Genomic DNA, 23346 nt, shown 5'->3' with positions numbered 1-23346 from the left:
CTGGGAAATGCTGTCTTCTGCACGTGGCATGACTGTGGCACGAAGCCAGCATTCTGGCATTGGTGGGAGAGGGGCTCACAAGGCCCCAGCTGAGAAGCTATTGGCAGTTGATGGCTGCAGAAGCGGGTGGGGTTTGAGTCGATTTTCTCTGGGTGTGTGTGTGGCCTCTGATAGTCTGCCCACACTCCAGTGAATGGCCCCACACCCATAGGTAGGTGGACGGGACTAATTGGGCTCAGTGAGTCACTTTTAAAGACAGAGACCATGAGCAAGGGAAGGAGCTTTATGGGGAGGGCAGGGGAAAGGAAGAAAAGAGTGGGTGGGTGTTGTCGAGTTACATTGTGTGCATGGATCAAATTGTCAAAGAATGCTTTTTAAAGCAAAAAATAAAATAATAATTTAAGTTGTATTGGCAGAGCCACTACTGGAGAGTCTGTAGACCTGTTCTGTGTGAGCCTCACCTGCAAACCGTTCCTTACGTGTCCGGCAGCACTGGTGCAGTTCATGCACAGCAGCAGGAGGTGGGTGCCAGGCCAGCTGATGGTCCTGCCAAGCGGAGTGGATGATCAAGAAGGCCAAAGGGGTGGAGACAAGGAGAAGCACTTCCACTGAGCACGCTTGTGCCAGGCACTTTCTACAAACTGAACAGTGATGGACTCAGTCCTTAGACTGAACTTATAAACCGGGCACAGCTATTACTGTTTTATAGATAACATCTAATTACTGCTTAAAAGACTTACTTCTAAACCAACCAGATGGCGTTTAGATTGTTCTGCTCCTGGGGCGACAGCCGAATCCCTTAGCCTCTTGCAGAAGCCCTTTCCTGTATTGGGAACCTCTCCCTGCCTACCAACTGCTACTGTCAGCTGCTCTATTGGGGAGCTACCCCACGGACTGTGTCGTTCTGGACTTTGCCAATCATCCACTGGCTAGCCAGGCCAAATGGAATATAAAGATAAGCTCCTTGCGGGTTACAAAGTAGGATTTTTGGTGTCAGGAACCTGCTCTAAGAATAATCCGGAGCCCTGGTGCTGTTGCTGTCTGACTCTGTCTCTTTTCTTCAGTATGCACCTGGATTCCGGGGTCCCAAATGTCTGGATCGGGGAGAAGCCGTCAGTCTGTTCGCCAAGCAGTGTCACACACACACTTCCCCATTCTTCCCATGCCTGGCGCTTGCACTCTGTGTCTTGCTTCAAAACTGAAAGCACAGAAATCACCACCCAAGACCCTTGTTTCCCTCCAAGCCCACAAGTCTCCTTTCGCCATTTCTATCACCTCCTGATCACAGTGGTGGAAAGGTCAGTCTTTCCAGTGGGCTCCAGAGCACATCCCAGGAAATCTCAGGGACCCGGTCCCATTGTACTGCCCACCCCCCAGGACCCCCTTCCTTTAGTCCTCAGCTTCCACTTCTCTGCACCCCGGATCAGCATGGAGGCAAGCTCTCCACTACCAAGTCGTACTGCGCTCTACTGCGCTCCACAGCGAGACGCCTCCAAAGAACTGGCTGTCTAAACAAACTCCCCTCCTCCGATTCACTCATAATCCTTCCCACTCCGCAATGTTCTTCCCACCGCTTTACAGAACGATGTGTTTGCTTTACTCCAGCCATGAGATGACTGATTTCACAGTGCAAATTGTTTTGTGGTTTGTTTTTTTTTTTTATTTTTCACTTGCCTGACATTTCAGAGCTCCATATCCAGTTAAAGTCATTCCGTTAATGGGACTTCATGGCGCATTTACTTTCCAAATACTTCTAGTTTTATTGTTTCAGGTCATAGGTCATACTCTAAACTCTAAATGCCCCTTGGACTTCAACTTTCTAGATAGGCAAGAATAGAAAAAAAATTGGCTCAATTTGTGTTCAACTTACTATGTAATTTTAAGAAATGGCTATGTAAGTCATACCGCAAGTGTGGGAAAAAAAAACAAAAACAAAACTGCATGCAATCGTTTAGCGCTAAATCCTCCGTGAGTGACATAAACAGATCTCACAGTGTTTGTTGAGCGTGGGAATGTATGATTCAAAGCTTAAAGGGAGAAACTACAGTGTTTCATGGACTTGATAAATGTGACTTAAACTATACGGTCCAGTCATCAAAGACTAGAAAGATGTGCAGGAAAATTAGAACAAATGAGCATTACGACGATGAGATGGGCTCATATCTCTATTAACAGCGCTACAATGTATAGAACATATAGATTGGAAAGAGACTGAGAAAACAGACTCCTTTACGTCCCCGAGTCGGGGACTAGACGAAAATGACTAAATGGAGAAATAGAGCTGGACAGGGTCAGAGTAAACGGGGAGGGTACGATGGCAAGGGCACTCCCGGCTCCACAGCAAGCTGGCAGAGGGCGGGACCGGTAAAAGGCTCCAGTCCTCGGGGAGCCAAGGAGGCCAAGAGCGCACCTGGGCATGGCGGGGGCGGGGCCAGAGGAAGGCCCGCCCCGCCCCAAACCCGCCCCCTGCCCCTCCCGGCCCGCCCTCGAAGGAGCCGGAAGCCGGGGGAAGGAGGCCGCGCGAAGCAGAAGAGCGAGAGTCCAGGGCTGGCAAAGCCCGTCGTGGGCCCTCTCCGTCCGGCAGAGCCAGCCGCGAGCGCTCCGCGACGGTGCCAGGGCCATGGCGACTCCGCGCCACCGGCCGCGGGTCGTTCCCGGGCCCGCGCTGGGCGGGCTGCTCGTGCTGCTGAGCTTGCTGGCCTTGGGCCGCGCCTCCCCGCGCCTCTTGGACTTCCCAGCTCCGGTCTGCGCGCAGGAGGTGAGACTGAAGCCCGGCGGAGTGGGGCGCAGCGAGGATGCTGGGGCCGTCGGGGTGGTGGAGGGGTGTCGTCGGGCCGGCGGCAGTGGGAAGGGCGGTCGGGAGCGCGAAGAGCTGTCGAAGGTGGCGAAGGCCGTCGGGAATACGAAGGGGTGAGCGGCCCAGGCTCCGGCGGGCCTGGGGAGGGACTCCGAGGAGGCCCCGGGCGTGAGCGCGACGTGGAGGTGACTCCGGGAGTGGAGTCGCGATGCGTTCGCGGAATGAGAGGGACTTCTAGGGAAACTACGCGGGCGGCGGCGGTGTCACCAGCAGCGCGAGGCAGGAGTGACAATTCCGTCGGGGACTTCAAATTGGGAGAGAGAGACATCAGAGGCTGGCAGCCCCTGATGGACAGGGACCTAGAAAAGGGGCCTTAAACGGTTTGGACTGGCCCCCAACTCCATGCTGCCTAGGAAGTCATCCTCCAGCTCTACCAGTGTCAGTCACCCCATCCCGGCCACAGGGGTCCCCACAGGTTGGGTAGTGCGGGCAAGCCCGGTGCCCAGGGGAATCAAACAGGATGTGGCCTGGCCACTAGCGGAAGGCTGTCAGATACCGCCCAGCGTCTCTCCATCACCATGTGTGTCCCAGAACCGAGAATCCCAGAACTGAGTTTTAACACGAGGGAATGTGCTGAGTTGGAAGTCTGCCAATTTGTGACTACCAAGGAGGAGGACCCCCGCTGCGCTCGAAGGAAATTGACACACCCTTGTCAGTTGCTGTTAAACCCCCCCACAATCATTGTCAAAAAAAACCCCCAAAAAACAAGAAAACAAAACACCTAACCGATGCAAAAACAGACCGCCTGTTCTACAGATAAATTTTCCTCCCCTTCCTCCCTCCAAGCCTTCTTTTTCCTCCACTGGTTTTCCCAGCCCCTTTCCCTCCACTTCCACTGCTGACCCCACAAACTATGTTCAGTAGCTGAGTCAGAGGATGTGAAACAACAGGATAGTTCTCCTCATCTAATTTTGTAGATTTACCAAAAAGAGGGTGGAGGAAGGGTGACTGACTATTTTACAGGAAAAAAATGTGTTTTTAAAAAGTCTGAGTGAGGGTTGTTGGGAAATGTCGTAGTGATCCCCCATATTGGGCAAAGCAGAGTGACATCTTCAGACAGGACAGAAGTGTCACAACACCGAGTCCTGCTGTTTGTGGTTAGTCATTTGCCAACGGCCTTTTAAATACAAGTAAACTGAACCTGAAGAGAGATCTCCTGGGACTGCAGTGTCGGAGTGAAGTTGTCTTGATGTGGGAACTGTCTTGCAAAGGCAGCCGGGAGCTAGTGCTTTGTACAACTGGTGAGGTTGCAAAATTCCAGGGAGAAGAAAAATAACTTCCAGCTGGGCTGTTTCTCATTGAAAAGACTCTGTTCCAGAGTGGGGGCCTCAGAAACAGTTTGGTTAAAAAGTATTCATTCCTTCTGGTGGAGGATGCTTGGGCCAGTATCCCTAGGTGAGGCAGTGTTTGGCTGGAGGAGGTGAATGTCTGTGGGTCAGGAAAGGGAGATGGGGTGAGAACACTCAAGGGGTTGGGAAGTCTACAAAAGCTAACCTATAAAAAAATAAAAAAGGCTAACCTATGCTCCAAGCTACTGGCATTGTCATAAAAGTTTTGGGTTTTGGTGTTTTTTTGGTTTGGTTTTTAATTTATATTTTGTTTATTTTTATTTTATGTGTGAGTGTTTTGTCTTCATTTATATATGTGCACCACACATGTGCCTGGTGGCTGTGGAGTTAATAGGGCATTGTATGCCCTGGAACTAGAGTTAAAGACGGTTGAGAGGCACCATGTGGGTGCTGACTCTCACCCAGGCTCTTGGCAGGACAGCTGCTTCTCACTCCTGAGCCATCCACCTTTTTAGCCCCCTACAGGGTTTGACTTTAATTGGAGAGGTGCTGGTGGCCACATTTCTCTCTTCAGCTTCCCCTGTCTTTCTTCCCCTCTGCTGGCTCTCAGACAACTAAACTCCAAAGGCAGCTTCCCTGTTCCATTTGTAAAATGGGCTGGAGCTAGGGGTGTGACTCGGTGGTCTCTGGGTTCCACCTCAGAACTACAGAAAAGGAAAACCCACACTGTATCCATGACTCAGTGTGGTTTATTTCCACCACGAGAGGACTGGATGAGACCTCTTAGAGGGAGCCTGCCACTTTCTAAAAATAAGAAAATGGCTGTTGAAAACTGATTTAGCGCTCAGTGACTCCTCCTGTGACTTGTGAGAGGGAGGCTTCAGCATACCTGCCTTCTTCCTTGCTCCATGCTGCAAGCTTAGCCTAGGGGCTTGGTAAATGCGTGTTGTGTGAAAGTACAAAAGAATAGAAGAAGAAAGAGGGAAGGTCCCCTGCTTTTTAAGTGGTGGTAAACTGAGGTCATCACACTTGTTCTGGCTGCCTGGAATTAGCACCTCAAAACCGGGGTGCCTAATCTCCCCAAGAAAGCAACCTTGGAGACACTATAAGTAACTGTATTCCCCTGAATGCTTTTTCTTTGGCCGGCCTAGACTTCTTATAGTTCAGGTCCCCGCTAACTGCCATTCTTCAGGAAAGCTAGTAAGCAGTGCCCTGTTTACAGACAGGATGTATGTTACCATGACCAGTTCGTTTTCCTGAGTGCTTGCGGTTTTGACTCGTGGTAGATGACTGTTTGGCATCGCCCTTTTGTGTGTGGTTGCCGGAAACTGTGCTCAGCCTTATCAGTCTTCCTTAAGTCTAAGAGTTGTTCTCTGTGGTGCTCCCATGGTGGACGCTCTCCTGTAGGCAGAGCCATCGTGCCAGTGATATAATCAGCAGGAAGCAGGTCCTGCCAGTGCTGACCAGCTCTCACCCTGGCTGCCCACTGCCTTTGTCAGGCTAATCTGCCAACAGAAGACCCTGGCATCAGTTAGCAACCAGTCTGGAGCTCGATCAGAAGACCTGGCCCAGGCAAGCTTCCGCATCTCTTGAACTGCAGCCTTGTGTCCTCCTCTCTAACAGGAGTGGTCCTCTCCTCACAGGTTGTGGGGAGACCTCAGGCTGTGTGCACTGGGACAGATCTGTATCAGGCTGTTGGTAATGTTTGCTCAATGCCCAGAGCTGAACCGTCATTCACTTCTTTTAATCGTCCTGCTTTGAGTACAGAGGAGAGGTGCAACATCTCTTTACTGGGAGTCAGGGTCACAGTGCTGGGGCATGGTTCTGGAGCAAAGCAAGCTTACTGTAGATCTGGAACCTGGAGCCACCAGGTTGGTTTCCCTGTACCCCAGGTGTGAGTCACCTAATGGTGGAGAGATGTTCTGAGAAGTGTCTTTGAAGGTAACTGTCCTCACGTGAACATCACAGAGTGCACACACACCTACCTGGATGGGACCATCAATGGCTTTGTAAACAGAGACTGCTTGTTCATCTTCCGGTCTCCCAGTTCCGAATAATCACACAGAAACTATATTAATTACAACACTGTTTGGCTGATGCCTCAGGCATATTTCTAACTAGCTCTTACATCTTAAATTAGCCAATTTTCATTCATTTATATTTTCCATGAGGCTCGTAGTTTGTTGCCTCTTGCTTCTCAGGCACCTACATGGCATCTGCCTCCTTCAGCAGCTACATGGCGTCTCCTTGACTCCACCTACTCTCTCTCCATATCTCTGTTCAGATTTCCCACCTGGCTTTACTCTGCTAAGCCATTAGCCAAAACAGCTTCTTTATTAACCAGTGGTAATAAAACATATTCACAGGGGGCTGGAGAGATGGCTCAGAGGTTAAGAGCATTGCCTGCTCTTCCAAAGGTCCTGAGTTCAATTCCCAGCAACCACATGGTGGCTCACAATCATCTGTAATGGGATCTGGTGCCCTCTTCTGGCCTGCAGGCATACACACAGACAGAATATTGTATACATTAATAAATAAATAAATAACCATATTCACAGCATCCAGAGGGGCATCCCACATCCTGGCTTTGTGTAACCTCTTGATGTAAGCAAAGATGTGGTAAGCTGCTGCCAGCATCACAGTTTAAAGTACAGGATTACACTCAAAAATAATGATTAAAAAAAGGGCAGTTCAGTATCAGCTGCTATCATAATCTCTTCATCATTCTGAATATTCTCTGATTTCTATAAGGTGGCTAGCAAAACTATTCATGAGAAAGTAGCTGATAAATGATTTTTTGGGTTTTTTTTGTTTTGTTTTGTTTTAGTTTGGTTTGGTTCTTTGAGACAGTGTTTCTCTGTGTAGCCGTGGCTGTCTTGAAATTTGATCTGTAGACCAAACTGGCCTTCAACTCAGAGAACCAACTGCCTTTGCCTCCCGAGTGCTAGAATTAAAGGCATGAGTCACCACTGCCCAGCAATAAATAATACTCTTTTTTTAGATCTATCGATCGATTGATCTATTGATCGATCTATCATGTCTACAGTGTTCTGTTTGTATGTTTAACTGCACAGTACTAGAAGAGGGCAACATATCTCATCATATGTTGTTGCGAGCCACCATGTGGGTGCTGGGAATTGAACTTAGAACCTCCGGAAGAGCAGCCAGTATTCTTACCCTCTGAACCATCTTTCCAGCCTGATAAATGATATCCTTGTCTTTCTATTTTGGGGTAATGAGTGGTTGGTTGATGTTGGTGTCTGGGAAGATTTTCATACTTGCCTGTGTGATGTTGCGATTGAACCAGACTGTAAATGTGCTAAACATTTCCTACTGAATGATGCCTTTAGTCCTAGGGATAGGAATTTTGAAAGGATTAAGGAGGAAGCTGGGGAGAAAATTATTGGGCAGAACAAGGTTTGTATTAGAAGTATCCAGAGATACAGCAAATGGATCTTATATTATTAAGAAGATTACGGGGGCCAGGGCAACACAGAGAATCCCTGTCTCAAATAAATAACTAAGAGAACGGGCTGTTGTGGTGTGCAGTGGATAAAGGCACCTGCCTCCCAGCTGACAACCTGAGTTCCGTCCCTGGGATCCAAAGGGCGAAAGGAAAGAACCAACTCCTGAGAGTTGTCCTCTGACCTCTCCATATGTGTGCCAACATGTGAGATTCCTACACACAACAAATACAAACAATAAAGAAATTGCAGGGGCTGAAGATGCAACTCGGTGGTAAGCAACTTGCTAAGCAAGCGTGAAGCCCTGAGTTCAGATCCCAGCAGCCGCATAAAGCAGCTGGGTGTGGCAGGTGCACCTGTAACCCAGTGCTGGAAAACAGGAGCAAGTAAGTCCTGGGGCTCATTGCCAGCTTGGAGCAGTGAACTCCAGATTCAGTGAGAGACCTCGTCTCAGAAAAAAAATAAAATAAGGTAGAAAGAGAGACCCTGTTTCCAAACAGCAACAAAAGGTAGAGAAGCGGCAGAGGACGGCATCTTGACGTCAACCTCTAGTTCCTACATATACCTGCACACATGTGCGTATGTACTCCCCCACACACATTAGTGTAGATTCTATACTGGAATTAAATTATAGCTGGAGAAAAGGCTCAGTGGTTAAGAAGCACTGCTCTTGCAGAGGACCAGTGTTCAGTTCTCAGCAACCATGTAGTGGCTCATGGCTGCTTCTAACTCTAGTTCCAAGGGATCCTGCTTCCTCTTCTGACTTCTGAAGGCTGCAGGCATGCATGTGGCATGTAGACATACATGCAGACAAAACACCTATACACAAAGTAAAAAGTCCCCTATTTCCTTACCTAAATAGCATTTTATTTGATTATCTCATTTTAAAATCTTTTGTTTAGATTAATATCATAAGCTTCCATTTTAAATTCATTTTTATCAAGTAATATAGGGATTCCTTTGCAAAGATTGTGCTGGTATGTTTAAAACAATAGCTCCCTACGTCACACCTAAACCTGCTCACCAAAGGCGGTCACTTAGGATGGGTCCATCCCCTCCTTTTGCCACCCTTGTATTTGTAACGTGCCCCTCACCTACTGGTAGTGATGAACATCACCTCCCCTGTTCGTTCTTGGCCATTCCGCCTGCACCACAGTGATCATTAGCTTAGTGTAGTTACAGCAAGGTGGCTGCTGGCTCTGGTGAGGCCACAGGTGGACTTTGATAGAAGTTTTCTGGTAGTTTCTCCCCGCTGTCTTTCACAGATGATCATACGTCCAGTTAGCGACAGGCAAGACTGAAGCAGCAGCTCTTGAAGTACCAAGCTGCCAGTTGTAGCATGCTTGTCGGCCAAGTGTCTCCCAACCCCTCCCACTTCTGCTGCAGCTAGTAGTGGGTAATAGAGTTACCCCAAATGGGGTATATATGTTTGCTGTTCTGTAAGAGTTCCCAATCTCAAGGCCAGTTTCTGTCCCTCTGTCCAATTCACAGGAGATACTATGGTGTGTGTCTGTCAGAGTGAGCAGAGATAGTCAGATGGGTCTTGCTCTAAGCCTGCAAGGACCATTTGGTAGGCTGTGGTGTGAGTTCAGGGTCAGTGAAGGACAGTTAACCAACCACAAAGAACTGGGTCAGGTACAAGAAGGCCGGACCCCGAGAGCATGTGAACTGATGTCCCAAACAGGTAGGACACAGATAAAACAGCAGACTGTCCTTTGGCCTGTTTTGTGAATGAAGCCTGGGGCATCACATTGCCCTGAGTCCTGCAGTCTGGTACTGACTCCAGCTGGGTAGGTGTCAGTACCCATCGTACACACGATGCATCGCTGTGCACCCGTTACCCAGCTCCCTTCCGCTTCACATCTGACTCTGGTCACCGGGTGGGTTGGGCCAGTCTGGGTAGTTGAGCAGAGCTTGAATTCCAGGGCTTCGCCTTGTTGCCTCGCCAGCTCCAGCTGTGGAGTACTAGATGCCAGCTCTAGAGCAGGTCCCCTACCACCTGGGTCAGACAGTCTAGGAGGTGGCTCTCTGAGCACTGTTGCTAGCCGAGCTGTGCATAGTGATTCTCTCAGGGTTCTGTGAGCTGCATGTTGATGCCCAGTCTGAGAAGCCCTGTCCATGAAGAAATCCTGTCTTGAAAAGACAAACAAACAAACAAACAAACAAAAATGTAAATTTGACCTTTCACCTCTTAGGAAAATTGAAAACCTCGAAATTTAAGGACTTACTTTGCCAGACAACCTTCTCTGTTTTGTTTTGTTTTGTTTTGTTTTTGTTGTTTAAATTCGCAGCTCATAACAGTTATTCAAAAAGCCTCCAGTTCTAGCCCTGCCCGGTGGCCTTTAATCCTAGCACTTAGAGGCAAGCTGATCTCTGTGAGTTCCAGGTCATCCAGGTCTTACATAACAAGTGTTGGGCCAGCCAAATCTACATAGTAATAAGACCCTGTCTCAGAAGCCAAAAAAATCAAAACAAATTTAAAAGCCTCCAATTATGTGTGCTGTCTGCCCACCACACTGGATATGTATCTCCTTGGACAGAGGGGACAGAAGTGCAGACTCCCTCCCTGACCTGAGAGCAGAGCAGCCCCCAGTGTGAGGAGGCAGGAGGGCTGTGGGAATTGTTCTCATGGGGGTGTGACAGGCGGGTGGGCCAAGGCAGCCTGCTCTTCCTCATCTGTAATCACGACTTGTTTTCTTCCCACAGGGCCTGAGCTGCAGAGTCAAGAATAGTAAGTACTCTTTTTTTGTTCCACTTATTGCTGCTCTGTTAATGAAGTGAGGGCCTCCTGCTGACTTCCGCAGGAGCGTCCTGCCTGCTTAGGAGCGTCCTGCCTGCTCTGGGTGGGGGTCATCATCGGCGGTGCCATCTTGTGTATAGGCTCCAGTGCCCCGTGTGGAAAACCTTCATTCGTTATGCAGAAGCTGGGCAGTACTAGCTGCCACCTGGGTTAGCACCCTAGTCTACCTGACCTTATACCCATCCATTCAGTTTGTCGCAGGCATCCATGGTGCTGGCTTGCTTTTTTCTTCTTTTTTTTTTTTTTATTTTTTATTATTTATTAAGATTTATTTATTTATTATGTATACAGTGTTCTGTCTGTCTGTATGCTTGCTGGCCAGAAGAGGGCACCAGATCTCATTATAGATGGCTGTGAGCCACCATGTGGTTGCTGGGAATTGAACTCAGGACCTTTAGAAGAGCAGGAAATGCTCTTAACCTCTGAGCCATCTCTCCAGCCCCCTTGCTTTTTTATTTTTATTTGTTTACCTTTTTTTGTCTATGAGAAGTATTTTCCTATGCTGGATATAGAACCCAGGTCCTCAGACACAGTAGACAAACACTCACCACTGAGCCACAATCACCAGCCCCTGGTTTGCTGTTTGTTTGTTCTTAAATGATGAGGCACCTGCTTCAAGTGTCAGTGCTCACTGGGGGTGATGATGTAAAAACTCATTACTGCCCCTTCCTCACGTGCCCCCCATTTCCAATGACTGCTTCTCTTCAAAACCCTTCTCCCCAGATGTTTTTTAGACCCAGACTTTGGTGGGCATCCCAACCAGCATTAGAAAAGAGCAGGCAGGGCATAAAGCTTGCCAAGGTCACAGCCGGAAGGTCGAGAACATTTGCAGATGCTGAACCATCCATGTTGGATCTCGCAGCTCTCAGGACGCTTTAGGAGGCGCTCAGGGTCTTGGTTGCAGGTCTCTGATAGTTGTTCTCCTGGCCAGGTACCTGTCTGGATGACAGCTGGATCAACCCTCCAAACCTGACCCCGTCTTCCCCCAAACACGTCCATGTCCAGCTGAAATTCTCCACCCAGCACGGAGCGCTAGTCCCCGTGGTGCACATTGAATGGACACTGCAGACGGATGGTGAGTGGCCGCATCAGCCAGGGCTTAGGTTTGCTCTTCTGGAGAGACCACTGCTGACACATGTTTGGTGCTGGAAAGCTCTGTCCCCTACACAGCAAGCGCTTCTCTGGGTTAGATACGTGCCCAAGAGTGTCTTCTGTCCACACTGTCTTTGTGAAAGGCCTTCCCTTGCATTAACTTTTTTTTAAGTTGTTTTTATTTATTTTTATTATGTATACAATATTGTGTCTGTGTATGCCTGCAGGCCAGAAGAAGGCACCAGACCTCATTACAGATGGTTGTGAGCCACCATGTGGTTGCTGGGAATTGAACTCAGGACCTTTAGAAGAGCAGGCAATGCTCTTAACCGCTGAGCCATCTCTCCAGCCCCTGCATTAACTTTTTATTACGTGGAAAGAAAAAGGCAGTGGTTAATTATATAAATAATTCTAAATATTTGCTATAAAAAAAATGGTAGCAGTTTGCCAGCTGCTTTTCTCCTAGCTTAGGAGCCAGCACCTTTTAAAACATGCTCCAGACCTCATTGGGGGGAGGACTGCAGAATTTCTGAACAGAGCGAGCCAGGATCTGTCGATCTATGAAGGGGCAGCAGCAAGTGCTCTCTGTAGGTCCCACCGCTGTGCTCAATGCCTGCGACTGGAGCAGTCTCTGAGAGGGTGAGGAGGGCTGTCTTTGTCATTGTGTCCTGCTGGCTCTGGCCACATGGTTGCAAAGTCTTTGTTTGTGCTACTTCCTAGTATAGAGTGTCCCTTGTCCTTGTCCTGCTAGAAGGTACTTTCTACAAGTAGGGAAGTGGGGAGTTAGGGAAGAGGGCAAAGGGGGAAGTGTTACACCCTGGAGGCTGGGGTTGTTTTGCATCTGTGTGCCCCTCTCCTCTCTGGCCTGCAGCCAGCATTCTGTACCTCAAGGGAGCAGAGCTCTCCATCCTGCAGCTGAACACCAACGAACGGCTCTGTGTTGAGTTTGAGTTTCTGAACAGCCTGATGGATCATCGTACTCGGGTAAGAAGGCAGCTTGACAGGACTGTGTTCAAGATGGCTGCCTGCTGGGAGCCATAGTGGGGAACGGATCCTGGCACACCCACCCTTGCTTATGATTGTGCCTCCCACTTGACCTAGCTGTCTTTTTTATTTTATTTTTTAAATTCATAGTGCTGAGGGCAGAACCGAGGCATTCTGTAAGCCTGGTTCACCAATTCATGTGTGTGTGTGTCTGTCTGTCTGTCTCCCTTATGCCCATCATTCTTCAGCATGTGAATGGCATGACTGTCTACATGGATGTTTTTAAACAGGTAGAAAGGACAATGGCATCATGCCTCTGATTTTGGATATCCTTTTGTCTTTTTTTTTTTTTTTTTTTTGGCTGATTGTGGGAGGTGTGAGATTGGGACTTTGGATACAAGTGGCTGAGGGTGTTGTGTGACCCATCCCACCTCTTCTTCCTGTGTCCTCAGTGGCGGTTTTCCTTCAGCCACTTTGTGGTGGATCCTGGCCAGGAGTATGAGGTGACAGTTCACCACCTGCCCAAGCCCAAACCTGATGGAGACCCGAACCACAAGTCCAAGATCATCTTGGTGCCTGGTAAGAGTGCCCTTCCGAGTGTCCACTTGGTACTGGGCTCCAGGTGAAGAAACCAGCTGGGCGCTCAGATAGCAGAATCCAGCCTGCTCCACAGTGGCCGCAGATCCAGGGCCTGAGAGTGCCTCCCGCTGAGGCTGAAGCCTTTTTGTCTTGAAGACGGAGTCTGTCCTCTGCTGGCACGTTAAATGTGTAGCGAGATCCTAGGGCTGTGTTGGCAACCAGAGAAGTACTTCCATCCCAGAAGACATCAGCTCCTGGAAGGGCTGTGCCTGTGCTGTCCTCCTAAACTTGGCTTCCCTCACTTTGTTCACGCCCCACATCCCACCTGCGTTTGGCCAGCATGCATCCTACATATCCTGTTCTCGCCCCACGAGTCCGTGCTATCTGTGGTCACCACCAACCACATTTGAACCACATCTTTCTGTGTCATTTTTGTTTGTTTGGTTTTAGTTTTTCGATATAGGGTTTCTTAGCTGCTATGGAGCCTGTCCTAGAACTCTCTGTGTAGACCAGACTGGTCTCAAACTCACAGAGATCTGCCTGCCTCTGCCCACCAAGTACTGGGATTAAAGGTGTGTGCCACCACCGCCCAGCTTGTTAGCTTTATTGGTGACTGTGGAGAGAGAATTCAGGGCCTTACACACTGAGCAAACACTGACCACTTAGCCACACCCCAGCCCAAGAAATGCTTGTTAAAGATGGTAACAACTCCTTACCCAGAAGCACACCCGCACGAGTGCACGGTCTGCTCCTCTGCCTCCTTTATGGCACTGAGTGTTGTCGGTTCACTTTCACTGGTTTCCCTATAGAATTAGCCTGTGGAAAGCAGCAATTTCCACTGTATGTGCAGAGCCCATGGCCACATCATACACAGGGGCTCAATAAGTACCTGCTAAATGACTGGGAACTTGTTAGAAACAGCTTCCCAGGTGCTCAGTGGCAAGGTGCCTGTCTGAGTTGATCCTCAGTTCTATGGCCACAAAAAGAAAAATAGGAATGAATGGATACGTGCTGACACTTGGCACCCAGCCAGGGCTCCTGTGGGAAGTCAGAGAGGCTGCAGTGGCAGACAGAAGGGCCTCTGGAGTAGAAAAGGTAGAGGCCACGCTGGACAAGACGCTTACATAGAAAATTGGAGTAAAACAGGGATTTCTGGCCACGTGAAGCAAGTTCTGACTCAGGAGCAGTATGTTTGAGTCAGGAGGGCTCCCTAAGATAGGAACCAATTTGCTCCATTTGATGGGCTCTCTGGCCAGCTGTCTGGGCCTGGAGCAGGCTGTGAAGGGGCGTCTTTGAACAGGTTCCCCAGGGGCACAGCAATCTTGGCCCCCGTGTCAAAAATGTGCAAGAACAGACTGGGTTTAGTGGTTCATGCCTTTAATCCCAGCACATGGGAGGCAGAGGCAGGTAGATCTTTGTGAGTCTGAGGTCGGCCTGGTCTATAGTGAATTCCAGGACAGCTAGGATTATGTAGAGCAGCCCTGTCTCAGAAAAACAAAACGAAAGCCCAAAATCTTGAGGAACGAACTCTCTTAAGGCAAAGACTTACTGATTTCTCCTTATTGGGGTTGGCAGACTGCGAGGACCCAAGGATGAAGATGACTACATCGTGTGTGAGCGCAGGTAACAGGCTGCCCTAGGAGACCTTGACCGGGCACATTAGTGTGCATGACACATGTGCTCATGGACACACATGCTCCCCATTCCCAACCCACCCTGTACCCTTGGCAGGCAGCCTGTGGGATCCCAACATCACTGTGGAGACCTTGGACACCCAGCAGCTGCGAGTGAGCTTCACCCTGTGGAACGAGTCCACCCCCTACCAGATCCTGCTGGAGAGTTTCCCACACTCGGAGAACCAAAGCTGCTTTGATGACATTCAGCAAATCCCTGCGGTACCTGTATTTCCTGCCCCCTCAGACACAAATTAACACACCTCCCAAATCCTCCAATTTCCTCCCTCTTGGCCCTAGCTAACACTATTGCCAGAGCCCAGCACTGTGCTCAGGTGCACCTGGCTGTTGCCTTTCCCTTTCAGAAGCAGAGGGTTCTGGTATCTTTGCTGTTGGTTGAGAATAGTTTGTGAACATAGCTAAAATGACTGAGGAAGCTTAAGACTGTGACTCTAAATATTGAGGTTTAAGTTCTCTCTTTCCCAAGCCTGTGGTGAAGCTCAGATTGGATTGCAATTGAAAGTAAAAAATGTCTCTGCCAAGGCTTCTGCTGTCTTCTCCCAGACGAGAGAAGTAGATTGAAGTTGTAAGGTATTAGTTGTTAACTAAAACTTCATTTCATCCCATCAATCTGCTGGGGATTTGGCTTAATAACATCACTTGATTTGTATTCAATTAATGTTAGATAAAGGTTTGCAATCCTTAAATAACAAATTAAACTTAAAAGTTTGCTTAGGCCTTTGAAGACCTTGGGCTAATTTTCTCCTAAACTTGTAGTTAATGGAACTAATTATTGGGGGAGGGTAGTGGGAGCGTTTAAGTGGCAAGAATAATTAGAGTGTCAGGTTTTGTTACTTTCTCTGCTTCCCTGTCTTGAGGATCCCCCATGACTGATCTTCAGTTGGTGAAGTAGTGACGATACTGGCCAGCCCACCGCCCCACCCCACCGTATTTTCCACGTCCTATCTAGTGCATGCTCTCCACGCCTCCACATTCCTGCCTGGCCTCTGTATTTATTCTGTTTCTCTCAAAAATTATTTGGAAATTTAAAAAGAAATGAGATCAAGACAGAAGGAAGTAGGTAAGAGGAGGCCAAGAGAGCAGAAAGTGTGCTGTGCTCTCTGTACACTTGATACATATGCACAGATTGGTGCCCTAGTCCCAGCAGCCAGAGCAAATGTGCCCAGTTCACCAGGCTAGTCATCCTGCAGAAATGACACTTTTCCTGGAGCGGAAATCAGAAAAGCATTTCTCCCTCTGGCTTTCCCAACAGCTTTCCTTGGAGATGTACAATCCCAAGGTCTCACCAGCTTCTGCTTCTCTCTCCAGCCCAGACAAGAAGAATTCCACCAGCGAGCCAACGCCACACTCCCTCTAAGCAACTCTAACTGGTGCTGCCGCCACCACGTGCAGGTGAGTGGGTAGAGTGGCAGGAGCGTAGTGTACACAGGTGGCCTTCCATTCAGGGGGATGAGGCAGGCAAGGAGGACAGCTCCAGCCACTACTGGCTAGGAGCCTCTGGCTGCCTTCTCCTCCTGGCCCTCCCAGCCTGATATGAGTGGGAAACCTGGTCTAACAGCCACCCTGAAAAATAAGGCGCACAGGCCCATTGAGATGGAGTCTTACCATACTCCCCAGGCTGGCCTCGAGGAGACTACCTCCACTCCCCCAGCAGCTGGGGTATAGGTACACACTATAACATGTGACTCAGCAGCTACATGGAGTCCCGAGCCTGGCCAGCCAGGGTCTGTCACTCACATCTGATCCCAGAGTGTGGGTAGGCATCTTCTTCACCCTTCTCCCCCAGGTCCAGCCCTTCTTCAACAGCTGCCTGAATGACTGCTTGAGACATGCTGTGACCGTGTTCTGCCCAGACATCCCAAAGACCCCAGGTAGGAGAGAAACAGTTGTCGTTGGTATACATGAGGTGAGCGTGGATGAAGTCGACCATGGAGAGGGGTCCTGACCGTGGGAAGAGGGAGGTTTAGTTCTGAGCTGCGGCAGTGAAGGTAGAGCCCAGAATGACTCTCGTGGGTGCGCTCCTTGCCACCTTTCACAGCTCTGCACCTGAAGGCAAAGGGCTTTCCCTTTCTTACCAGCTCAGTTTCCTTGGCTGAGAAATGGGATAGTTATTCCCACCAGGTTAGAATTATGTACCACAGAAGTGCTTTAACACGCCAAGTTCATGTATGAGAAAACTGAGGCACAGGTATTAATTTGCCTAATGTTCACACAGCAGAGACATAGCCCTGGATTCCTACTTGAGCTTGTAGGGTTGGCAGCCACATGTCCCTGGCTCTCAGCTTCTGTTGCGTGCAAATCAAATGGGGGCAGGTGTGGCACTGTGGTGGCGGGAGCCTTGGCCCCCATGGAAAGAATGGTATTGCTTTGAGCTTTGGCTGAAGGAGCTCCAGAGAGAAAGCTACACCAAGTGTATGGTGCCTGGTTGCAGGGTTAAGGCTGTCTGTGCTGTCTCTGGTGGGGTGAGACATCAGCAAGCATCTCTGATAGGTAAAAGCTGTTAGTGGGCATCTGTGATCGGTTAAGGCCCTTGTGGGGCGTCTGTGATAGGTTAGGGCTGTTGGTGGGCATCTGTGATAGGTTAGGGCTGTTGGTGGGCATCTGTGATGGGCTTGGGTGACTGCTAATCATTAAGAGTAACCCTGTCTCTATTTCCTGTTGTTCTATTACAGATTCCCTTGCAGGTAAGTCCTTCCTACAGTCAAGGCCATTCCCAAGGGACCACACAAGGCCCGAGCTGATCCCTGAGCCAATCCAGGAAGGCAGGCTGTACCCACAGCCAGCCAAAGGGTGAAACCATTAGTGTAGCCTGGTACAGGACAGAGCCTGGGCTGAGTGTGTGGGGCCCACCCAGACTCACACTGTTCTGCTTGTCACAGATCCTTTTCCCCTGTGGGTGTATGGCTTCATCACGGTCATTGCCATTCTGCTGGTGGGCTCTGTCATCCTGCTGACCATCTGCATGACCTGGAGGCTTTCTGGTAAGGAGTGGGCTGGGCTTCCTTTCTTATCTTTTCCCATGTGTCCTCCCTTCTTGCCCCAGCCTCACAGTCTAGACCTGTCATGCTGTGTTTAAGGGGTGTCCTTCACTCTGCCCCTCCGTGCCTAATTAAGCACAGACCTAATGACCTCAGCTATCAGGAACCTAGAACCAGGTACCAGTCTGACCTGGAATCAAAGACAGCTCTGTTTGGAGCTCCCTGAGCCTCAGGCTTCTCTATGACAAGACGGCAGTTACAGTGATCTGCACGCCCTCAGGTCATTCTCCTGACAACAAGCGGGAATTCTCCCTCAGAGCTTGGCTCCTAGTGTTTGCTCACTCACTGCTGTTCGCCACAGTGATGTTTTTGTTGTTCAAGTTAGAGTCGCGAAACTCAACAGATTGGAAGGAGCTAGGGTAGGATTTCCCTGCATCAGCCACGATCACTCAGACAGAGCAGCCCAAACAACCTCATCCTCAAGTCCCCAGCCTGTGCCTCTGAGTGCAGAGACAATCCTGGGGGAGCAGGGGTGTGACAGAGAAGACTCCGGCTCTTGACCCTGACTCAAAGAGCAGACTTTGCTCTCACCGACTTTGTACTCAGAGGAGTCACTTGCCTTTAGGTTTCATTTCCTTTTCAGTAAAATGGGTGCCTCCAAGAACCTAGAGTAACTGTTCATTCCCCACATGCTCATCTACTGGCCAAGTTCTAATCGGGAAGGGGGGGATGACAGACTAAAGGGCTAGGCTTCCCTGTCCTGGGACGGAATGTGTCTTCAGTCATCTGGGAAGCTATTTCTTTCTTTTTTTCATATTTATTTATTTATTATGTATACAATATTCTGTCTGTGTGTGTGCCTGCAGGCCAGAAGAGGGCACCAGACCCCATTACAGATGGTTGTGAGCCACCATTGGTTGCTGGGAATTGAACTCAGGACCTTTGGAAGAGCAGGCAATGCTCTTAACCTCTGAGCCATCTCTCCAGCCCCTGGGAAGCTATTTCTACACTTGCCGATATCCATGTGGACTATGGTTCATCTTGAATTGTGGGGTCCACAGGATTCTGGGGAGAGTCATGTGACATCTCAACATTAATGCTGAACCATGCCCCAGCTGCTATTTTGTTTCCTGCTGTTTCCTAGAGTGTCCCCACCATGGGGAGTTGAACAGGAGAAACCCCACTCACTAGTCATTAGACTGACTTTTGACAGTTCTGGGCAAAGACCAAAAGAATAAGGGTTGAAATTAAGATTCTAAATCTCTTCTTTAGGAGCCGAGATGTAATTTAGAGGTAGGACACTTGCATAATATGCATGGGGCCCTGGGTTCCCTGCCTGGACCAAAAAGAAATAATCCTCCTGGTCATGTGTCCAAGGGCAACAATTACCTAAGAATATAGTTCCCCTTCCTCAGCATGAGAACACGAGGAGGAAATGTAGCAAGGGCCATGGGGGTTGCTTCTGGGAGGCAGTGTTGTAAGATGTCTGCTTCCTGCGTGGACTGCCCTTCCCTCCAGTGGAGTCTGCTTATAGAGGTCTGGGAAGCAGAACCCTAGAGAGGGGCTGCCAGGGAGGACACCCCAGCTCAGGTCTCTGGCACCCCACTTGCTGAGTACCACAGATAATCCATGCCCCAGCTGACTGAAGGGCCCAGCACTTCCCACACAGTCTCTAGATGGTAACACCACAGACCCATTCCTCAGGGGGAAAAATAGAGTGTCAGGCATTAGCAGCTCTCTATTCATACAGCTTCTTGGAGCAGCTGACTCGGCCCTCACACCCACACAGCTATATGCCTCCGTCTCTGCAGAGGCCCGGAATATCTTGTCACCAACTAAAGCCTGCTCCCTGGTTCCCTTTGTCACTCAGCACCACTGGCCCCAGCACCTGTGAGCCCGTTCCTCTTGAAGCCACTCAGTCAATTTCTTTTCCCTGCAGGTGCTGACCCTGAGAAACACAGCGATGACTCCAAATGCAGCGGTGAGTAGCATGTGCGCTGTGGGCACAAGGCCGTTCTCTAAAGCCTGGCCGTAGGCTCCTGGAGTAGATGGATAGGATGTGTCTCTGGTCAGACTCTCAGAAGGCTCCATCCTCACTTAGGACACGTATCCACCTTATGCAGAAAGGGCTTCTGGGTAACCAAGACACAGGGCCCAGAAATTGAAAATTTCTTTTTCTAATTGCTTAGTAGGAAAGGGAAGGTGAACATTTTGTGAGGAGCACTCTTCCTGAGTAGTTGTTTCTTTTCCTCAGGCAGATCCTTGTACCTTTTAGTATTTTTATTTATCTTGATTTAGGAGGTCTAGAGGTCTTACTATTCAGCCTTGCCTGGCCTGAAACTTACTGTGCAAATCAAGCTGGCCTAGAACTCACAAAGACCCTCCTATCTCTGCTTTCCAAGTGCTAGAATAAAGGGGTATGCCACCACAGCCTTTTTTAAAATTTAAAATGATTAAAGTATCAGCCAATAACCAGATGGAACTGTGGGGGGGATGCAGGGGCAAAGGAGTGGGGAGATTGGTTCTTCTTCATGCAGGCCCCTCACTGATTTCTCAAATATCAAAAACAAGGCAGTGTAGCAGCATCTGGCCCACCCAGAAGGCTGTTAGCTGAAGACAGATGGCCAAGCTCTACCAGTGGTACAGGTAGCTTGTAGGCTGTCTCTAGAGCAATGGTTCCCACCCTTCCTAATGCTGCAACCCTTTAATACAGTTCCTTATGTTATGGTAACCCCCAGCCATAAAATTATTTTTGTTACTACTTCATAGCTGTAATTTTGCTATTATGAATTGTGATATAACTGTCTGATATGCCACAAGGTTGAGAGCCACTGCTCTAGAGGGTGCTGCCCAGGTCCAGCGTGTGAGCATCAGCTCGTATTCTCTTGTCTCTCACAGGCAACTCTCCAGTAGCTGATCTGACTCCCCCGCCCCTGAAGCCCAGGAAAGTGTGGATCATCTACTCAGCCGACCACCCCCTCTATGTGGAGGTGGTCCTCAAGTTCGCCCAGTTCCTCATCACTTCCTGTGGCACTGAAGTAGCTCTTGACCTCCTGGAAGAGCAGGTTATCTCAGAAGTGGGGGTCATGACCTGGGTAGGCCGACAGAAACAGGAAATGGTGGAGAGCAACTCCAAAATCCTCATCCTGTGCTCCCGAGGCACCCAGGCCAAGTGGAAGGCTATCTTGGGTTGGGCTGAGCCTGCTGTCCAGCTACGGTGTGACCACTGGAAACCTGCAGGGGACCTTTTCACAGCAGCCATGAACATGATCCTGCCAGACTTCAAGAGGCCAGCCTGCTTTGGCACCTACATTGTTTGCTACTTCAGTGGCATTAGTAGCGAGAGCGATGTCCCTGACCTCTTCAACATCACCTCCAGGTACCCACTCATGGACAAATTTGAGGAGGTTTACTTTCGCATCCAGGACCTGGAGATGTTTGAGCCTGGCCGGATGCACCATGTCAAAGAGCTCATGGGGGAGAATTACCTGCAAAGCGCCAGTGGCGCGCAGCTCAAGGAGGCTGTGCGTAGGTTCCGGGAGTGGCAAACCAAGCACCCTGATTGGTTTGAGCGGGAGAACCTCTGCTTAGCAGGTGACCAAGATCTCCCATCCCTGGATGAGGAAGTGTTTGAAGACCCACTACTGCCACCAGGGGGAAGAATTGTCAAACAGCAGCCCCTGGTGCGGGAGCCTTCTGAGGGCTGCCTGGCTGTGAATGTCTGTGTCAGTGAGGAAGGACTCCGGGTAACAAAGCTTGATCCGCAGCTGCGGCCACAGAGAAAACCCGTGGCTCAGACTCTCCAGACCATGGTGCTGCCGGCAGAACAAGTGCCTGCAGCTCATGTGGTGGAACCTGTCCCTCTCCCAGATGGCAGTGGAGTTGCGACCCAGCTGACCCTGGCAGAAGACAGCGAGGCCTGCCCGCTGCTGGGGGCCCAGAGGAACAGCGTCCTCTGCCTCCCTGTGGACTCAGATGACTTGCCTCTATGTAGCACTCCAATGCTGTCACCTGACCACTTCCATGGTGATGCAAGAGAGCAGCTAGAAAGCCTGATGCTCTCTGTGCTGCAGCAGAGTCTGAGTGGACAGGCCCAGGAGAGCTGGGCGAGGCCCGTGGTGGTGCTCAAGGAGCCCTGCCCTTCCTCTGAGGAGGAGCAGCGGCAGTCAGTGCAGTCGGACCAGGGCTACATCTCCAGAAGCTCCCCGCAGCCCCCTGACTGGCTCACAGAGGAGGAAGAACCAGGACTGGATGAGTCAGCTGAGCCTCTGTCTCCTGAGGTCCTGCAGAACCTGAGGAACCTCCAGCAGCAACTCTTCTTCCAGGAGCTTGAGAAGAACCCTGGCTGGGACAGTTTGGAGCCACGGAGACCAACCACAGAAGAGCAGGCTCCCTCCTAGGGCCTCCTGATGCTTAAGAGGATGTACATTTTACTGGTGTGTGTGGGGGGGGGGGGGGGGCGGCAGCTTTGGAGATGTGCATCTCTGAGTTTGACATAGTGGCGTATACCTGAAGTCCCAGCACTTGGGGCCTGAGACTTGATGATCCCCTGATCATCAAGTGTGGGCAACAGAGCAAGACCTCAGAAAAATAAATATAGACATTTTGATTCTGATCCCTAGACACCCCCTTTTACTTGATAGGCACATCTGGTCGTCATCATACAAGAATCCACAGCATGTTTGCAGGCTCTCATAGCCAAGTGGGTCACTCATTCCTGGAACATCTGTTCTGTACCTTACTATGTATCAGGATTTGGGATTAAAAAATAAGTTACATGACACAGCCTTGGCCCACGAAACTTAAAAACCAGTAAGGATGAAAAAGTAGCCAGGATGGTAATAGGAGACATGAGGCTGCTGCCCTGGCCACAGAAAGAAGCCCAAGAGCCTGAGAGCTGAGGTCTTGGGAGGGGAGCAGCCTGTGGCTTGAGTATTATGCAGGAGCTGGAGCTCAGGGTGGAGAGAACTTGGAGGCTAGGGTGGGAGCAGCTGGGGACTCATTCCTAAGTGAATCTGTTGCCCTGTGGGGGAGGAAACTGCATGCCAAATATACCCAGAAGACTTCTCAGATCCGTTTTGTACAAAGAGTCAGGATAGAAATGGGGCTGCAAAACTTAAGAAGCCCGAAGAGGCGTGTGAAATCCTGAGCTCAAGTGCTGGCAGCCAGTCTGTGGGAGGGCTGGTGTGTGGTTCTTCACGGAGTGCAGCCACCTGATCCCACAGCTTGGGGTCCAAGACCCCTCAGCTCTACCTCAGGGTATAGTAGTAGAGCAAAGTAAGATGTGGGGGTTGTGTGGTGGGGGACATGGCAGTGGGCAACACAGTGGGCCCTCTGAGATCAGAGGAAAGTATGTCACTGTGTGCCTAAGGCATAAGGAAAGGTTGTTTAACATAGCTCCTGGGATGCCCTCTTGGGGCAGATAGCAGGCTTGGGTCCTAGAGAATACACAGGTGTGCATGCCCTGGGCCCCATGCTGTCCACTGCCAGCCCTTTAGGCTTCAGGGAGAAAAGAACTATGAAGTCTGGGCAAAGCAAAAGCAGTGTTTCCGTGTGTGCATATGTGTGTGTCATAATGAAGACTTATTAAAGTTACTGTTTTGGTAAGA

General features: G+C 49.8%; 1 protein-coding gene across 1 annotated transcript; it reads left to right on the top strand.

Moving 5' to 3' along the window:
* The first annotated feature begins 2512 nt into the window (after positions 1 to 2512).
* Positions 2513 to 23346, top strand: Il17ra (interleukin 17 receptor A). The gene is made up of 13 exons (XM_038320595.1): positions 2513 to 2758; positions 10317 to 10341; positions 11342 to 11485; positions 12374 to 12486; positions 12939 to 13065; positions 14641 to 14688; positions 14797 to 14960; positions 16068 to 16151; positions 16546 to 16630; positions 17432 to 17443; positions 17639 to 17740; positions 19677 to 19718; positions 20636 to 23346. Exons 1-13 carry the CDS (start codon positions 2621 to 2623, stop codon positions 22135 to 22137), a joined length of 2586 nt encoding a protein of 861 aa, XP_038176523.1. The 5' UTR covers positions 2513 to 2620; the 3' UTR covers positions 22138 to 23346.

Source organism: Arvicola amphibius, chromosome 2, assembly GCF_903992535.2.
Source record: "Arvicola amphibius chromosome 2, mArvAmp1.2, whole genome shotgun sequence".
Lineage (NCBI taxonomy): Eukaryota > Metazoa > Chordata > Mammalia > Rodentia > Cricetidae > Arvicola > Arvicola amphibius.
The sequence above is the reverse complement of the archived record's forward strand: the minus strand, read 5'-3'. Positions and strand labels throughout refer to the sequence as shown.